Source organism: Xenopus tropicalis, chromosome 8 (genome assembly GCF_000004195.4).
Source record: "Xenopus tropicalis strain Nigerian chromosome 8, UCB_Xtro_10.0, whole genome shotgun sequence".
Taxonomy (NCBI): Eukaryota; Metazoa; Chordata; class Amphibia; order Anura; family Pipidae; genus Xenopus; species Xenopus tropicalis.
The window spans coordinates 67621758-67638704 of NC_030684.2; the positions used below are offsets into that span (position 1 = coordinate 67621758).

The following is a 16947-nucleotide window of genomic DNA, read 5'->3' on the forward strand; positions in this document are numbered from 1 at the left end:
TGGCGACATCACAACTAGTTACATCATGGGCACTGTGCAAAATTTGTTCTCCGTCAGTGACTTTTGCTGTGTGTGTACCCTAGCTGATGCAGTGCCTGGCATTACAATTAAAGGTGGCCATACATAGTGTGATAGCGCGAATTCAATTATTTGGCCGTAGGTCAAACAAGCCGATGCAGTCACCAATCTGACAGGAAAATCAAACCTGCCTCATTGAGATCTGGCCAATTTTAGGTAGGCCCGTCACGGTAAGCTGCAGAATCAGCCTGAAGGAACAAATTAGCAGCTGAAATCTGCCCATGTATGGCCACCTTTACACACAGAGAGGTTGGGTGTGAATCTGCTCTGGTTTGCTATTTTGCCCCCCTGAGTTATAGGCAGGTAGAGAAACAGCCTAGGGTGTCAGCATAGGGGAATTATAGGGCTACTGCAGCTGATAATGTATGTTGTGGCCAGGAAGCCTCTGAAGAATGAAGATGTGAATTAAATTTGCAAGCTGAGCCAAGCTTTATCCTTATACTGAAGGATAAAAATATACAATCTCTAACTAATTTGTTAGCTTTAAATATTGTGGGCTTAGCTGTAGGTGCCCAATCAATATTACATATCTCCCTTACTATGATGTGACCTGCCCAAAATTGCTTTATTATGGGTGATAGAGAATTAGAGGATTTATAGGATCGTGAAGTAAGTATCCTCTCAAGGTTTATCTTAATTTGAAAATCAATATCCTCAATTCCCCCTTTTGCATTTCCTCACCCACAGATCTAATTTGCACCAATTCTCTAAACATTAAACTCTTGTCATGGTCTCTTTCAGGAATTGATTCTAACTACAGCAATAAAAAGGTTGTTCTTCTGTATTTGTCATAGTCTTTCCTTCTATCACTTTTGGTTTTCAAGGTCTCCACTGGGCATAATTTGGTAAATGATCGCAATCTCTCTTTTTGTAATGGAGTAATATTTAAGGTCGGACAACTACAATATGCACTTCCCCTGAATGAAAATCTTTACAAGACTATTTGCATGATATCTAGCCTCATGCAGGGTTCATTAGCTCCTTGATCACATTTTCATGTATATTTGGTGGGAATTCTGCTCAAATTAGGTCTTTTAAAAAAATGATGAGCTAAACTTCCTAATGTCTAGACTGAGGGCATATTGATAGCATAGACCACATAATAAATAATATCAGTTGAATATATAACATAAGATTATCTTGCATGGATACTGCTTATCATATTGCTTTGATTATAGTTCTAAAGCAAGCTCGACGTCACTGCTTTCTTAAACAGAACAATGGCCAATGGAGAATTCACAAAATTAGAGGATTTGCAGTATAGTAACCCTCAGTAACCAATCAGAATGTTGCTTCCATTATTACTTTCATACTTTAATTAAATAATCAGAGATCATTACTGATATACCCAGACTAAGGGCAATTGGCCACCAGGAATGCATGATAATGCCTACCATGACTATGGTATGCACAATTATATTTTTCTGGAGAGGTTGGGAATAAATAATGCTTACTTTGTTCTTTGTATTTGGTTATTTCTGGGATGTTAGGAAACAGCTGATCTTAGCAGTCTAAAAAGTGCATTTTTTTTACATGATCACAATTATATATTAATCCCATACCACTCCCTGTGTATGGATTAAAGATGGTATATCGAACATAACACCCTCCACATGTTCTATAGTATGGCTACAAGCAACCAGAATTAGCAATAAAGGGTTAATCACTGTAAATCACAATAATAGGAGAAGAGTATCTATCTGGTCATAGATTAAATGAACAAATGAAGTAGGTCACTTCAGAAATTGCACTATAAAATACTCAAATGGTAATACACCAGCACAATAGAGATAAACTCCATTATGTCCTGTGGGGAAATCAATTCTCAATCTTTTGTGTAGGATGATTAGCAGAAGTAAAATGAAGAGGCACCCTCATTAAGCACTTATTGTTTCTCATTTTTAACAGCACAATGCATAGGAAAGAATAAGTACTCCCTCTTGTTAGGCCACTAACTAATAAGCACTTGCTAGGGCTAGAGAAGGACAATGTTTTGGCTGCATTTGCAGTAAATGGCCAATCAGACCTGCATTTCCATATTTCACTAGTACTCCATTCTTGATGCCTATTGGGGACACATTTTGTCCTGCTTCTGTTTTATTAAACTTTCACATCCTCAACAAGCTACAGTTTGCTTTATACAGGTATGGAAACTGTTATTCAGAATGCTTGTGACCTGGGGTTTTCTGGATGAGGAATAATTATGTAATTTGGATATCCATGCCTTAAATCTGCTGAAAAACCATTTAAACATAAATTTAATCCAACAGGATTGCTTTGCCTCCAACAAGGATTCTATTTTAGTTAGTATCAAGTACAAGGTACTGTTTTATTATTATAGAACAGTGCTGTCCAACTTCTGTTGTACCGAGGGCCGGAATTTTTCTGACCTACGTGGTGGAGGGCCGATAATGGAAGCCAGTTTTGACCACTCCCCTTTTTGAAACCGCACCCACTTGAAACCACACCCATGTTATCATATGACCATACCCAAATTAATGGTTGTAGTACAGCAAAAACCTGCCATACTCTGCCTGCCCTACCCTGCCTGTGTGTGCCATACTCTGCCTTCCCTACCCTGCCTGTGTGTGCCATACTCTGCCTTCCCTACCCTGCCTGTGTGCCATACTTTCACTGTGTGTGCCATTCTTGGCTGGTTTGTGCCATACTTGGCCTGTGTGTGCCATACTCTGCCTGCCCTACCCTGCCTGTGTGTGCCATACTCTGCCTTCCCTACCCTGCCTGTGTGCCATACTTTCACTGTGTTTGCCATTCTTGGCTGGTTTGTGCCATACTTGGCCTGTGTGTGCCATACTTTGCCTGTGTGTGCCATACTCTGCCTGTGTGAGCTATACTCTGCCTGTGTGTGCTATACTCTGCCTTCTCTACCCTGCCTGTGTGTGCCATACTCTGCCTGCCCTATGATGCCTGTGTGTATGGCACACACAGGCAGCCTAAAGTGACACAATGCTGGCACTGCTCCTACAGTCTGCACAATAACTATATATTAAAAAAACTTTTTAATTGAAGTACCACCTCAGTATATGTTCTTTTTGTAGTGTGAAGGGATTATTTGTGGGTTTCTATTGCTCCTGAGGTGTGAACAGGGGAACAATGTGGGTGATTACAGCCTGAGCCTGAGGTGAACAGGGGGTGAACAATGCAGAGATTAACAGGTGTGAACAACACAGGGGATTACATATTTAAACAATACAGCCTGATTACAGCCTGAATCTGAGGTGAGAACCATGCAGGGGGGCAGTTAATCACACACCATTTAAAGCTTACACAAGAGTAAGCCATCAAAGCAGCCAGACAGGTGGGGGGCCACACAGAGGGGGGTCGCGGGCCGCCAGTTGGACAGCACTGTTATAGAAAAAAGGAAAACATTTTTACAAATTAGCATCATTTAATTACAATGTCTCTGGGAGATGGCCTTCCCATAATTTGAATTTGTATTTGCAATTGGCTAGTTCTCTATGTGGCACATCTCCATACTGTTTAGCAAGCTTAGCAAGAAAAGAGAATTTAGAAAGAGACACAAAATGAATAATAGTGCAAACCTTATTTACAATGCCCCACACCTGGGTGCAAAGTGTAAAAAAAAGGGGCAATTGGCTATTTTTTCACACTAAGCCCAGGTCTCTGCATTTCTTTTTGGTGCTCCTTTTCAAATGAGCACTATAGGGCAAGCTCTAGCACTAGGATCATGGTTTTTCACAAACCATTTTGCAGAAACCTATAGCAATTAATTAAGGTAATAGGCAGTGCTTAAAAAATCATGTCAGTCCAGTATATTGCCATGTCAGGGCAATATATCTTTGGATAGCACAATTTTGTTTCAAAATTGTTGGTGGTAGCACCAAGGCCCAACTTATTTTGCTTAAATAGTGTGGTTTGCTTCCGGCATTCTTCATTACAAGTAGGCAGCATGCTGACCACTTAAGCATGTCAGGCCAGGGATGTACTGTAATGCCAGGTATTTCCCATCAACCTGCTGTTTTCCATTTGCTACATGTACAGACTGAAACTTTCCTTGACATCCTTGGGAAACAGTTACAAGAATGCAGAAACTTGCTTGTAACATCAGCCAATGTACAGCAACTTCTGTGTATATACAGGCTACAGAAGTGCTGTTCAAATACATAGTTGATTAAGGAACAAAAATATTGCGCTAAAGGTTATGCTTTCTCCAAAATGATTTATATTTGTTCAATTGATTTTTTTTTTCTTTAAATTTTTACAGAAACAGCATGTGGCCTGGAATTAAAAGCAAATGGCACACATTCTTTGCAGCATTTCATTTCTTTAATGCATCTAAACAATATTACTACAGTCATAAATAGTAATTGTGTACTTCATGGTTTTCTGCATCTTGCAGATGCTAAATGCTAGATGTCATTGAACTGCTGGTCTGGGGTTCCAGAAGTCAGTCAGAGAATGTAGATTGGTGTGAATTTTAGTCATTGCTTTACACTTTTCTTATTGAGATGGGCATTCATCAGAATGTAAGCTACAGTGCACTAAATAGTATAATAAATAGGTTCAGCATGACAGCTTTACCCACACGGTCTTCCAGGTACTCTTGATTACAGCATGTAACTAGAACAAAACTATTCTTTTAATCAATGCCTACTGGCCCAAAATGCACCTTCTCCTAAGCTGGGCACAGGCATGAACTTTCTTTTCAGTGTCAGTCTGGAAAACTACAGCATATGGGCAAACTGCTACACTGCAGCCTTTTCAATGTCCATGTTCTTTGTTCATCTCTAGAAACTGCAGGATCTCAAAATATTTTGTCTCCAGACTGTTTCTGCTTATGGGTCATCAGGTTCCCAGCTCAATCGCTGGACTATTCTTACTTTAATAAGTCTCCTTCAACAGGATAATGGGACCTGAAATATAATCTCATCCCAAAACTTAATCCTTACCTAAACCTATGGGCTCATTTACACTGTGACCAGCAGGGGGAACAGAGATACAAACCTTGAAAAATGGTATAAATAAATCGACCCTGGCAATCTGTGGGTTCTGGCAAATGCCAAGGGGCTGCTGTAAGATGCCAGTCAGTAACTAGTTAGTGGGCTGGTGGGGGCTGTTTGGGCCTCAGTGTATTGGAATGCTAGGGCCTATTTTGACTCCCAGCCCAGTCTTGATTTGAAGCAGGGTAGGGGTTTATATATAAATATATACATACATATATACCCTCTACCCTTAAGCTTTCAATGTGGAGGGGAAGCAGCCAGGCACTAAAGAGTGACATACCTAGCCTACCAAACTCATAGCCCAAACTCCACACCGCTTGCTACCTTTAATTATGAACTTGGCCTTTCCTTTATGTTTAGAGAAAAATAATCAGAGAAAAGTGTTAGTTACTATTTGGAAGTATTTTCGCTTCAATAAATCTGCCCAAAATGTAGCAACACTAATATATGCATATATAGGGGATGAGTCTGTATTTTTGGTCTCCACTTGGTACTGGGGATGAATGCTGCTGGAGAACACGAAGCGCGAGGCATCAGTAAAATTGAGCCCTAGGTAACTTGATCCTTACTGAAGTTACTAATAAGGGATCCCATGAATGAGGCAAAGCTAGAGGTAGGTAGCACTTTAGGAGTATTAAATAGACAGTGTGAGCTATAAAGGGCAGCTTTGTGCTCCAATGATGCAGCAATGATGCAGCTTAGTGAAGGTGGTTCCCAAGGAGACACTCACCAGTTATAGGGACTTGAATGGGTAGAACTGAGGGATATTTTAGCGTAATCCCTTGGAGTGATAATAACTGTGATAGTTATAATGCAACCTGGAGACCTTTCCTTCATTATTTCTGTAAGGGCACAGCCAAGCTTTGTTACCCCAAGCATCTATAACACTACTCACATTCTTTCAAAGTCAAGCATGTCATTAACAATAAACATTACTATTTTGTGGCTGATTTGTACAGGAGTTTTTGCTGCAGTTAATGCCTGGCATATTCTAGTGATTTCCATGTGAGCCAACAATATGACATATGTCTCTATACCCTTAGTAGACTCATGGTAAACACTGAACATACAAACAGAAGTTCTTGAATACCATGGGGAACAAACCCAATTGGCTCAATGAGAGCAGATAATCCCTAAGGTGCTAAGCAGTTGAGTCCTGAGGAACAAATTAGAACTTAGCTTATGGAAAATATGGAAAAAAATGCCTGTGGGACATAGGCTATGAGAATACTGTTGGTCATATGAAACACATGTGCTCAGAAGTGTGCAGCCAATCAGCAATATGCTTGGAACAGTCTACTGCAAGAAAAATGTCAATATAATGATAATGCAAACGTGTTAAAGGTTCTAATTACATTTTATTTGCCAGTTCAGAGTGAGATATGTTTTCCTCTGTAAATATACACATAAAAATCAGGTATATCCAGGTAAGTGTTTATAATAATTACATGACAAATTAGAAAATAATTACATTACAATAAAAAAGAAAAGATTACCCTTTGATTTCATACATCTCTTATTTACATTGCAGATGGTAATGTTTCATGAAAATCGTGCACAAACAATCTAGAAATTTCTCATAGTTTCTGTTTGGGGAAGAAAAGTTTTTATTATCCATTAGTATTTATATTCATAGGCAGGTGCACTCAGGAAACATTATCTCTTTATTTCTTTAAAAATTACAATAGTGTTAACAATCAGCATCAGTTATGAGACATTGGCCTACTGATACATTTAGCATAACCCAGCTCAGATAAGCAACAGCTTGCACATTTCTGTACATAAAACAGAATATAAACAGCATTAGGTTGATTTGCCTAGAATAAATGCTAGTCTTTGCTGGACATGTAAATTATTATTTGCAGCAGGGCATTTCAAGTATACTTCAAACATCATCACATTCATTGTTCTACCAACAACATATTCTGGCAGTCTGATTTACATATAACCTAAAATCTTTCTAAGTAGGACTGTAAAATATTCTGAACCAGTGCAACAGGAGAGGGTTTGATGAGCAGTTAAAGAAGCTGAGATATTAATGAAATCACTTTCATTCTTAATTTAGCTGCACCTACTGAGCAAGCTGCTTAGCTCTTGCACAAATGACACCACAGGTATATATTAGAAATGATAGTGACACTTTCTTTTTCAAATCCTTTTCCCAACTAGCCTTGTTTTCTATAAAAAACACAAGATGTATTTTTCAGATAGCCAGCTCATCAACTCCTAACTGACTATATGGATGGACAGTAGCACTCATCTGGCTAATCAACCTGATCACTATGGAAGTGCTGTCTTGGATGGTTGATAACCAGAACTGAGTGAATAATATGTTAGGAAAGCAGGTCACCAGGATTGTGGGGAGATCCAGCAAACACTGTAAACTCAGTATATTTCCACAATTAGTTTTACTGCACACAAGAGCCATGAATATTTTTAAAAAAATATCTTTATAAATGGTGCTTAGCAATTTTATCCATTTTAACTGGTGCGTATTCACTTGCGTCACTAAATCCTGTTGTAAAATGTGAGGATATTAATGACACCTTAAAGTTCCATGGCCTGAGTAAAAGCATATGTCTAGTGGTTTTGTCCATTTATATAATCATGCATGACATCTGTGAAATTTTTTGGTGCTTAGTCACTTCATGTTCATGTGATTCATTAAAAATTGTGTATTCTAAGCAATAAAGTAACCCTGGGGTTATTAGATGTCACATTAAAATTCCATAAAACTTAACCTGGGGCTCTGTGCCTTTCTTTATATGGTTGTGGAATGCCCCAGTGAGTTTTGCAACAGGGAGTGCAGTCATCTCTATTTAAACTATGAAAAGTTCACTGAGGGCACAATATTAGAAAGTCTCAAATAGTTGTATTTTCATCAACTACTAAATTCTAAATGCCAGACATTAGGGCTGATTCACTAAGGTGCGTTAAAACGAGCGCAATTTATAGCATGCATTAAAAATGTTATCGCGTCTTATTTTTCGCGTCTTAACGCATGATTCACTAAAAGGATACTTGCGTTAATTTAGACACTATGCTGTTTGCGTTATTTAAGTTGCGAAGACTTAACGCAGCGAGCACAAATTGTCACCGCGTGCAAAAAAACGCACGCCATATTAGCCATACACACCATTACTTTCGGAAAACTACTGTTCTGAAAATGACCATTTCCCTGCAAACTGGAGGATGTTTCACTCTAGGGCCAACACAGACTTGAATAAATCACACTGCAAAGTCCATATTGTGTTGCCTAAAGCTCATGGACTGTACTTTTCTATAATTACCGCCTGCCCCAAGTAGGTGTTAATTTTCGCACAGACTAATGTGATATTTAGCACGTCTAAGGGGCACATTTACAAAAGCACGAACGCTCCGAGCATATTTTTCATACACCTCATGACTTTTTCGGACGTTTGCATGAAAAAATCGGAAAGGTTTTACCGCTGTTTACAATTGTTCCGTACGAAAATTATGCGACTTTCGGATCGCCAATACGATATTATTGTGACTGATACGATTTTTTCGTAAGCATTTTCGTGATATTTGCGATCTTCAGAAATTTTCGTTTCCAATCCGATTTATTCCCATTCGTGATTCGGATTCGTGGATTAGTAAATGTGCCCCTAAGTGTTAGTGAATCATGCGTTAGTATTATTTCTGCGCGAGAATTAACACAATGCGTTAAAATTTACGCATTCGGTTGCACGCTATTTAACGCACGAGATATGCGACTTGACGCATGCGATAATACTTTAGCAAATCGCACGTTTTTTTTGCGTCTATTTTAACGCAAAAAAGCACTTTAGTGAATCAACCCTACTATGTTTAAAATGCTTTACTAATTTTTATTGTGTAGATAAATTAGTCAATCAAAGAAAGGTGACAGCTGCCATTTTTTAAACTTATACTACTAGTCCCAACTGATAACTATTAACATATTTTCAGACAACATTTTAATCATTTCTTTAATATTCCCTCTCCACTTTATTTAGTTAGTTAGTGAGTGGCATTTGTGTTTGTGCCAAACCCATGAGTTTTACTCTCCTTTTTGGAAAGGGACTTTGGCCAATCTGCCATTTTGGAAAGGGACCTCGGCACAACTTGTATTTGTGTCAGTGATTTCCCCTATGTTTTGATATGCCTCATATACTCATAGATACATTTTTAGTTGTCCAGTCTCTTCATCAAGAATATATATTAAATGTGATGGACATGTTTCCCAATGTACAGTATTTGTACAACTAGTTTTAGGGCAGATATTATCTTGGTACAAAGTTGATGACAAAGAATACAGTGCATACACTGATCCGGTTGCATACCACCAGTTCCCCTGAATATAGTCACTCTCCTTAACTTATGTTCAATATTTTTATAACTTGTAGGTGGCAAAATACATCTGCAAGATTTCATCCAGGCTGCAGTCTCTTCCATCATGAAATGTGAAAGGTAAAAAGCTGTCTATGTGTGCTTTGTGTTGAGCCCCTAGTTTACACACAAATGTGTGCCATTATTGGGAGAGACATACCTTATGAATTGTAGGAGAAACTAAAAAGAAGGTACAACTAGCAGAGCTACTCAGCAAAACAGAGAATGGAATGTTATCATACTCAGGTAACCTAAACATTTGATTACTTTATTGCTCTCACTCAACAAAGAAACCTTCATTATTCCTGGTAAATAAAAAGTAGCTTTACTAATCACTGTTAAATATCAGTCTCTATACATATTTTTGGTACTAAATGGATATAGAAAAGGTTTATAAGCAAAACATATCTTTGTTTTCCCACTTAATTGTTTTGTTATTTATATTATAGAAAGCATATCATTTTGACCTCTTCTAGCCAACTAAAACAGGCGATGTGCTATTTCTGGGGTGCTTGGTTTCATGTTATACCATGTCAGCATCAGTGACTCAAAAAGAAAATAAATTAATGCCGGAAATTTTCATTGAGTAAAGGGAACTTAAAGGACGCTGTTTATCTTGATTAAAGAGTATATTTAAATCTTTGTATTCAATAAATATTTTGTGTGGCCCTTCTGGGTGATTCAAAGGATGGATCATCGATTTTGGGGATGATGCGCCATTTCATAGTTACTCTCTTTTGAGAATTCAGCATGTGTCAGCAAGGATAAAAAAATAAAGAAGTCTGTTGTTTCAACTAAAACATTTAATTCTTTGCTTCTATCAGCATGAAACAAGAATGAAACATACAATATTTACATGTAGTAAAGCTTTCAGACATAGTGGGAGTCCATATACTGCTGAGTAGAATAGTTCCAGCTTAATTGCTGCTCATTAAACTTGAACTTGGTATTGTCTTTTGAGCCCCCAGTTCACCCCAAAGGACCCCAATCAAGTTCTAGTCAACACCAGGTTTTCCTGATGCATGACCCTAAGCATGCCTTCTGTGCAAGTCTTTCAGCCCCTTTGCCTGTGGAAGCTCATGGGTCCTCCTGGGTCATTTAGTACAAATAGCATATTACAGGGTATCTGTTCTTAAATAAAACAGAATGTATTATTAGATGGCAAGGCAGCAGTGGGATTAGGAAAACCAGTACCAATAATGGTTCCTATAAAACTTTAAAACAGTTCATACACTGATATACCGGTAATTGAACACATATGGGATTATCACCAGCATTATATTTCAGCAGGTTCAATTAAACTATCATAACCTAAACCTCTTTCTGTGAGACATGTAGAACGTTTAAAATGATATTTTTCAAATAATGCAAATAATCAGATACAATAATCAGATAACTATATGCATTCTGCCAATATGTTTTCCATTTTAAAGGAAAGTGACAAACTAATGTAAAAGGTTGGAAATCTTCAATATAGTGATGTCCAACCTCAAGGCTTCCAGTTGCTGGCAAACTACAGAGCATGGAATCCCCAGCTATCCTACGGTGGTTGAAGGCCACTGTGCTAGTAACTCAGCACAGTGCATAAGTTGCATACTCACCATAAGTTGAACCTTGAAAAAACCTTGAGATAAACAACCTCACCCCAGACCACAGATATAATAGGCCAGTACTTCACTGATTCTGCTTGTTAAACTGCGAGATACTGCGTGCTAACGAAAATCTCTGAAACATGATTTTCATTTTTTCTCCTTTACAGAAGTTGTTATTTAGCAGATGGAAAATAAAAATTGCTGTTTGAATTAAAGGAAAAGGAAAGGTAAAAACTAAGCAAGCTTTATCATAAAGGTCTATGTAAATACAGCCATAAGCACTTACATTAATGCTGTATCAAAAAGAAACACAGGATTTCTTATCTCTTTTTTGTAAACATGATGATCCAGTGTCTGTCTTTCTCTCTCAGAAACATCCTTAATTCCCATGGCCAGAGTTTGCACAGCTCTCTCCTGCTCCCCCCCTCCTCCCCTCTCCCACGAGAATGCTAAGAACTACCACCCCCCTCCCTAAGGAATGTGTGATCTGAGCTATAACAGCTAGAGCTGCAGGCAGGAAGCTACTTAAAATGGCAGCTGCTATCTTAAGCAAACAGAGAAAGCTTCTAAAGCTGTTTACTCAGGTATGGTAATGGTTTCTGCAGAATAAATATAGTGTTCTAGGTGGCGCTAATGTGGCAAATCTATTGGCAGTAAAAAGCCAAAATGACTTTCCTTCTCCTTTAAGCTCAATGTACTGTACATATTAAAAGATGGTATTACTATTTAACAAAGTAGTATTTTAGCAAACACTTGCAATATGAGAAAGTGTGATTTTGTTGTGCATTACGACATAGAATTTGCCCTTATTCACATTTTGGTGAAAATCCAAGATCAACAAAAGAGAAAACAATTTCAGAATGAGTAGCCTTATTTTCCTGCATGCAGAACAGGTTAATTGAATAGAACAGCCCAAGACACACAGGCTAATTATTGGTATCATGGATGACTTGGTCTCCATGGATCACACCACATTTTATAAGAATCCCTGCTAGTTGCGACAGGCACACCTCAGATCACCTCTAGAAAATGCAGCTTTCCATGTTTACCAGCATTGTTGGTTCCATATAGGTTATATGGTTCCATACAATCCATATGGTGGTCAGAATGAAATAAACCACAGAAATTCCACCCATGATGATACCAAGAAAATGTCACTTTTGTTGTGTTGCAATACTCAAACAATAATAGTTTTTGACCATTAAAGGAACATTAACACCAAAAAATAAAAGAGCTTTAAAGTAATAAAAATATAATGCACTGTTGCACTGCACTGGTAAAACTGGTGTGTTTGCTACAGTAACACTACTATAATTTATATAATAAGCTGCTGTGTAGCCCCAGGGGCAGCCATTCAAGCTGGAAAAAAGGAGAAAAGGCACAGGTTACATAGCAGATAACAGATAAGTTCTGTAGAATACAATAGTGTTTTATCTGTTATCTGCTATGTGCCTTTTCTCCTTTGAATGGCTGCCTCCATGGCTACATAGCAGCTTATTTATATAAATTATAGTAGACTTTCTGAAGTAAACACACAACTTTTACCAGTGCAGGGCAGCAGCACATTATATTTTAGTTACTTTTATACACTTTCATTTTTGGTGTTACTGTTCCTTTAAGATTTTGCTTAACAGTATCTCAATATAAACTAATAGTGCATTGCCATATTATATCATGAAATGGAAGAAATACCCTTTTCTATATAATGTAAAACTGATGTATCCTCCATGTGTTTCCTTAAAAGAGATTGCGCATAAAGAGAGAACTAACGTGGATGACTATTTGCCTTATAGATGATTGTTTTGAATGATGGGAACTTGATTACTCAGTATTGTGGCCAAGCCCCACATGACCTGTGCAATGGACAGCTGTTTGTGTAACCATGGGGGCTGTGACATACTTTTAAGTTTCACTGGAGCATGTAGTGAAGGCAGTGACATTACACAACACTGAGAGCGGATTGTGACCATAGAGGCAACTGCATCTGACAGACAATAATATAGTGAGCAGCATGAACTTCCATCAGATGCAGGACACAATCTGTTCCCAGTGTTTATTTTTAAAGCCCATGCAGTCACACAGCATGGCAACCTAGCTGCATTTTGCAATGTCACTGGGTATTACTCTATTATAAGCAAATATAAGGGCATAGCTTACTCTCAGGCATAGCTAAAACAATATGACAACTTCAGATAAAATCAAATATGTTCTCAAACTTATAAATATTTAAGTATACATAAATAAATGAAAGATTATCCTTATTAAAGTAATATAGTCTCCTTTAACTGCTTACCTGCCGTAGATCATACAATCTATTATATTGGCTGCCAAGTAGCCAACTGCCAGAGTGATTCTATGTATTTGCTAGTAAGATCAAAGATCCCACCACCTTTAAAAAAACATGTTAATGGGCTCCTAAGCATTAAGCAGGAGCAAATGGTGATCTATACAAATCAGTCTCATTCTGTTGCATTACAAGGCCAAGATTAGTTCTTTCTTGTGTATCTGAATAAAAGATTTTAATACATTTTTCCAGCTGTGCTTTAAAAAACTCAGAGATAGATTGTTCCTCAGAGTTGATGGTACAGCACTGACCTGCTCTTCTGCGTAGGGAATAGCACACACTAAAGGCTAGGTTGCTATTAATAATATAGCAATGGGTAGGGAACACACATAAAAATATAAAATGTAAGAATACTACATTCAGCACTACTCCAGGTTTGAAGGCAACAGTATATGCTCCAATACTAATGTTTTCTTAAAGTGATGCTGCAATGCAGCAGTTTCTCTAAATCAGAGCCCTTGATCCCCCACTCCCTGGCAAGGTCAAATGTCAGGCACCATCATACAGGGCTGGTGAAAGTCTTTGTGAAATACGTTGCTATACACATTTTAGTCAGTATCACTTTATAAGGACCTTTTATTAGTTGACCCTACATGTCGCTATTTTGTAGGACTCTATTTTTAAATGTTAGAGTAATTTTTCAATTCAAATTAACTTTAAATTTTACCGAACTTGAATTTTTGCCTGGAAAATAGACTTGAATACTTTGAATTCATTTTCTATCCATCATTTTCAAAAAAATAGATTTTAAAAACTGCAAAAATTCAACTTCTATGTGACCTCACAAGCTTTTAGACGCTAAAGTTTTACATTGCAGTTTTCCTGATTTCTTGTGCTTAATAAATATCAAACATTCAAGTTTTTTAAACCATAATTCGAATTTGGGAGTTTTGCACAAAAGACTTAGGGGCACATTTACTAATCCACGAATCCGAATCCGAATCACGAATGGGAAAAAATCGTATCGGAAACGAAAATTTCGGAAGATCGCACATATCACGAAAATGCTTACGAAAAAATCGTATTAGTCACGATAATATCGTATTGGCGATCCGAAAGTCCCGAAATTTTCGTACGGAACAATTGTAAACAGCGGTAAAACCTTTCTGATTTTTTCGTGCAAACGTCCGAAAAAGTCGTGCGCCGTACGAAAAAGTTGTGCGCCATACGAAAAAGTTGTGCGGATGCTCCGAAAAAATCGTGAAAATACACTCGGAGCGTTCGTGCTTTTGTAAATGTGCCCCATAGAATCATGAAAAAATTCAAGTTTGAATGTTGATAGATTTAAATTCGAAAGTTTAACTGTAATGTATATACTGTGCTTTACCCTTTAAATGTACTTCTAGAGTCCCCCTTAAGGTGGGCGATTTCAGGCTAATTCGAATTATAATGGCAGGAATAGACACCACTGGACTGAATCAACAATCTGAGCCGATCCAATGTCATAATCAAACCATCCCAATAGAGATCTGGGCAATTTAAGGCCAGTATTGGTCAGGTAGGCGCATCGGCGCTGCCAAATTGATCTAAAGGACTGAAATCTGCCTGTGTATGACCTTAACATAGAAAGCGGTGGGGAGTCTTGCACAGGTAATCATTTACAAAGTGCAGCCATACTGAAGAAAGGAAAAATGTTTCCCAATACACAAATAGACTGCTGTTTACTTATTCTAGAGGATGTCAGAGAAATTATAAGACACATTTGCCAAAACCTGAAGCTCAGAAGGGAAATAAGTAGCCTCCTACTGTGTTATATTTAGTCATTATACAGGGTACAAATTAAGGAAACACTTCATACTGAATCTATTCTTTGAAAATCTTCACGTTACCATGAACAAACATAGAGGTGATTGTCAAATTTGTAGTTCCTTTCCAAGGTAAATACACTTCACTGGATGGCATTTTGGCTGTTGGGGATCTAATACATTATCATGGGTCACAGACAAACTTGTGTTTTGCTAAAGGCGTACTGGTAAAACAAAAAGAAAATAAAGCTGAAATAAAATAGGGCAAAGGTAATCTTCATAAGAACGTTGTACCTCTATATCTTTTATTACCATTCCTTTTACAGATTTTTTCAAGACATCTTTTACTGCAAAATGAGAAGGACTCAGAGCGTGGCCAAACGTATCATTCTCATTGGTCATATTTAAGCACTAAAATATTACAGTTTTCATTAATAATCTGGTCTATGGAATCCAGTGCTTAGGAGCTTTAATAACCTGCCACAATGAAATCACATCAAGATTCAAATGTCCCCATGTACAGTAATTACATTTAATGCAAAAGCATTTGCAAAGGCAACTGATAAGCATCTTCTGCTTCAAAGTGTATATGAAGCTTAAATCTTTTGGACTACCCCATCCTCGCTAATGGTTTCTTTTAATGTTTTAATTCCTGTTGTATAGTTCACCTAGAGGCTTTAAAACAGAGGCTGTACTACCGCCATTTCTCTACATTCCCTATGTAATCATTAGTTGAGTTGTCTGTCTCTTCCTTGTGAATAAGATGTTTAGCTCGGAGGATTTTTCGTTGTTCCTGTCGCTTCCTCCGTGCTTCCTGATGTTCCTTTTGTCTCATGAATTGGTATCTTTGTAAGAAAAGGTCTTTTGCATATTCATATAATTCCATGTCTAGAAAGTTGAGTGCCTCGATGCGCTTCTGGGTCTGCTCGTCGATCTCTACGCTAGATGCCCTTGTGCTGTTGAACTGAGTAAATGGTGAGATAAAGTTCATGTTAAAAGTTTTTTCAAAGAGATATTGGGTTTTCCGCTGGAATTCTGTGAGTCCAAAGAAAGCCATACGCTTTAGATTTTCTTTGGCGCTGTCTAGCAGAACCTTGTTCCTTTGATCCTCGGGCATCACTGACAGATTATAGCATCCCACAAGGATTAGGTCAGACAGCATGCGGACTTGCCTGTTATTGGCCAGATTGTAAGGGCAATCCATGAATTCTTTCAAAGAACAGCCAGACCAATCATCTCCTGTGTAGCAACTGGGCAGCTCTTCAGATGTTGGAGATCTCCCATCGCATACATGCAGCGAAGCCTTCCATGTCGCTCCTCGTTGAACGTGCCTCCATTCGCTCAGGTACCGTGACACGGGATCACGAAGAATCGTTATATAGTAAAAATTTCTAGAAGTAAAAAAGAAAAAAAGGTTTTAGTATTAAAGCAAACTCAAACAATGGACTCATGTCCTATATTACTAGAAAACAGAAGTGTAAAGTGACATGATGCAAAACAATCCTATTGGGTTTAATTAATGTTTTATTAATTTTTTAGTAGACTTAAGGTATGGAGATCCAAATTATGGAAAGACCCCTTATCCGGAATACCCTTGGTCCCGAACATTCTGGATAATGGGTCCTATACCTGTACCAGAGAAACATCAGATGAAGCTCACTAACTACCTTCAATAAGCACAGTCAAATTTTCAAGTTGAATTTTTAGTATTCAATAGCCGTCAATAGTAATAGTCAATAGTCAAATGGCACAAAATAAAATATAATGAATATAATAAAAGGAAACTGACAATTTCTAAGTTCAGAATAAAGAAAAGTTTACATGTAAACTAT

General features: G+C 37.8%; 1 protein-coding gene across 1 annotated transcript in view; it reads right to left on the bottom strand.

The window, feature by feature from the left end:
• Positions 1–15386: 15386 nt before the first annotated feature.
• The window catches only part of hs6st2 (heparan sulfate 6-O-sulfotransferase 2), a 181180-nt gene continuing 179619 nt past the window's right edge, over positions 15387–16947 (bottom strand). Inside the window, exon 2 of the mRNA XM_002932587.5 lies at positions 15387–16506. Coding sequence (XP_002932633.1) covers positions 15810–16506 — 697 coding nt within the window. The 3' untranslated portion in view covers positions 15387–15809. The remainder of the gene's footprint in view (positions 16507–16947) is intronic.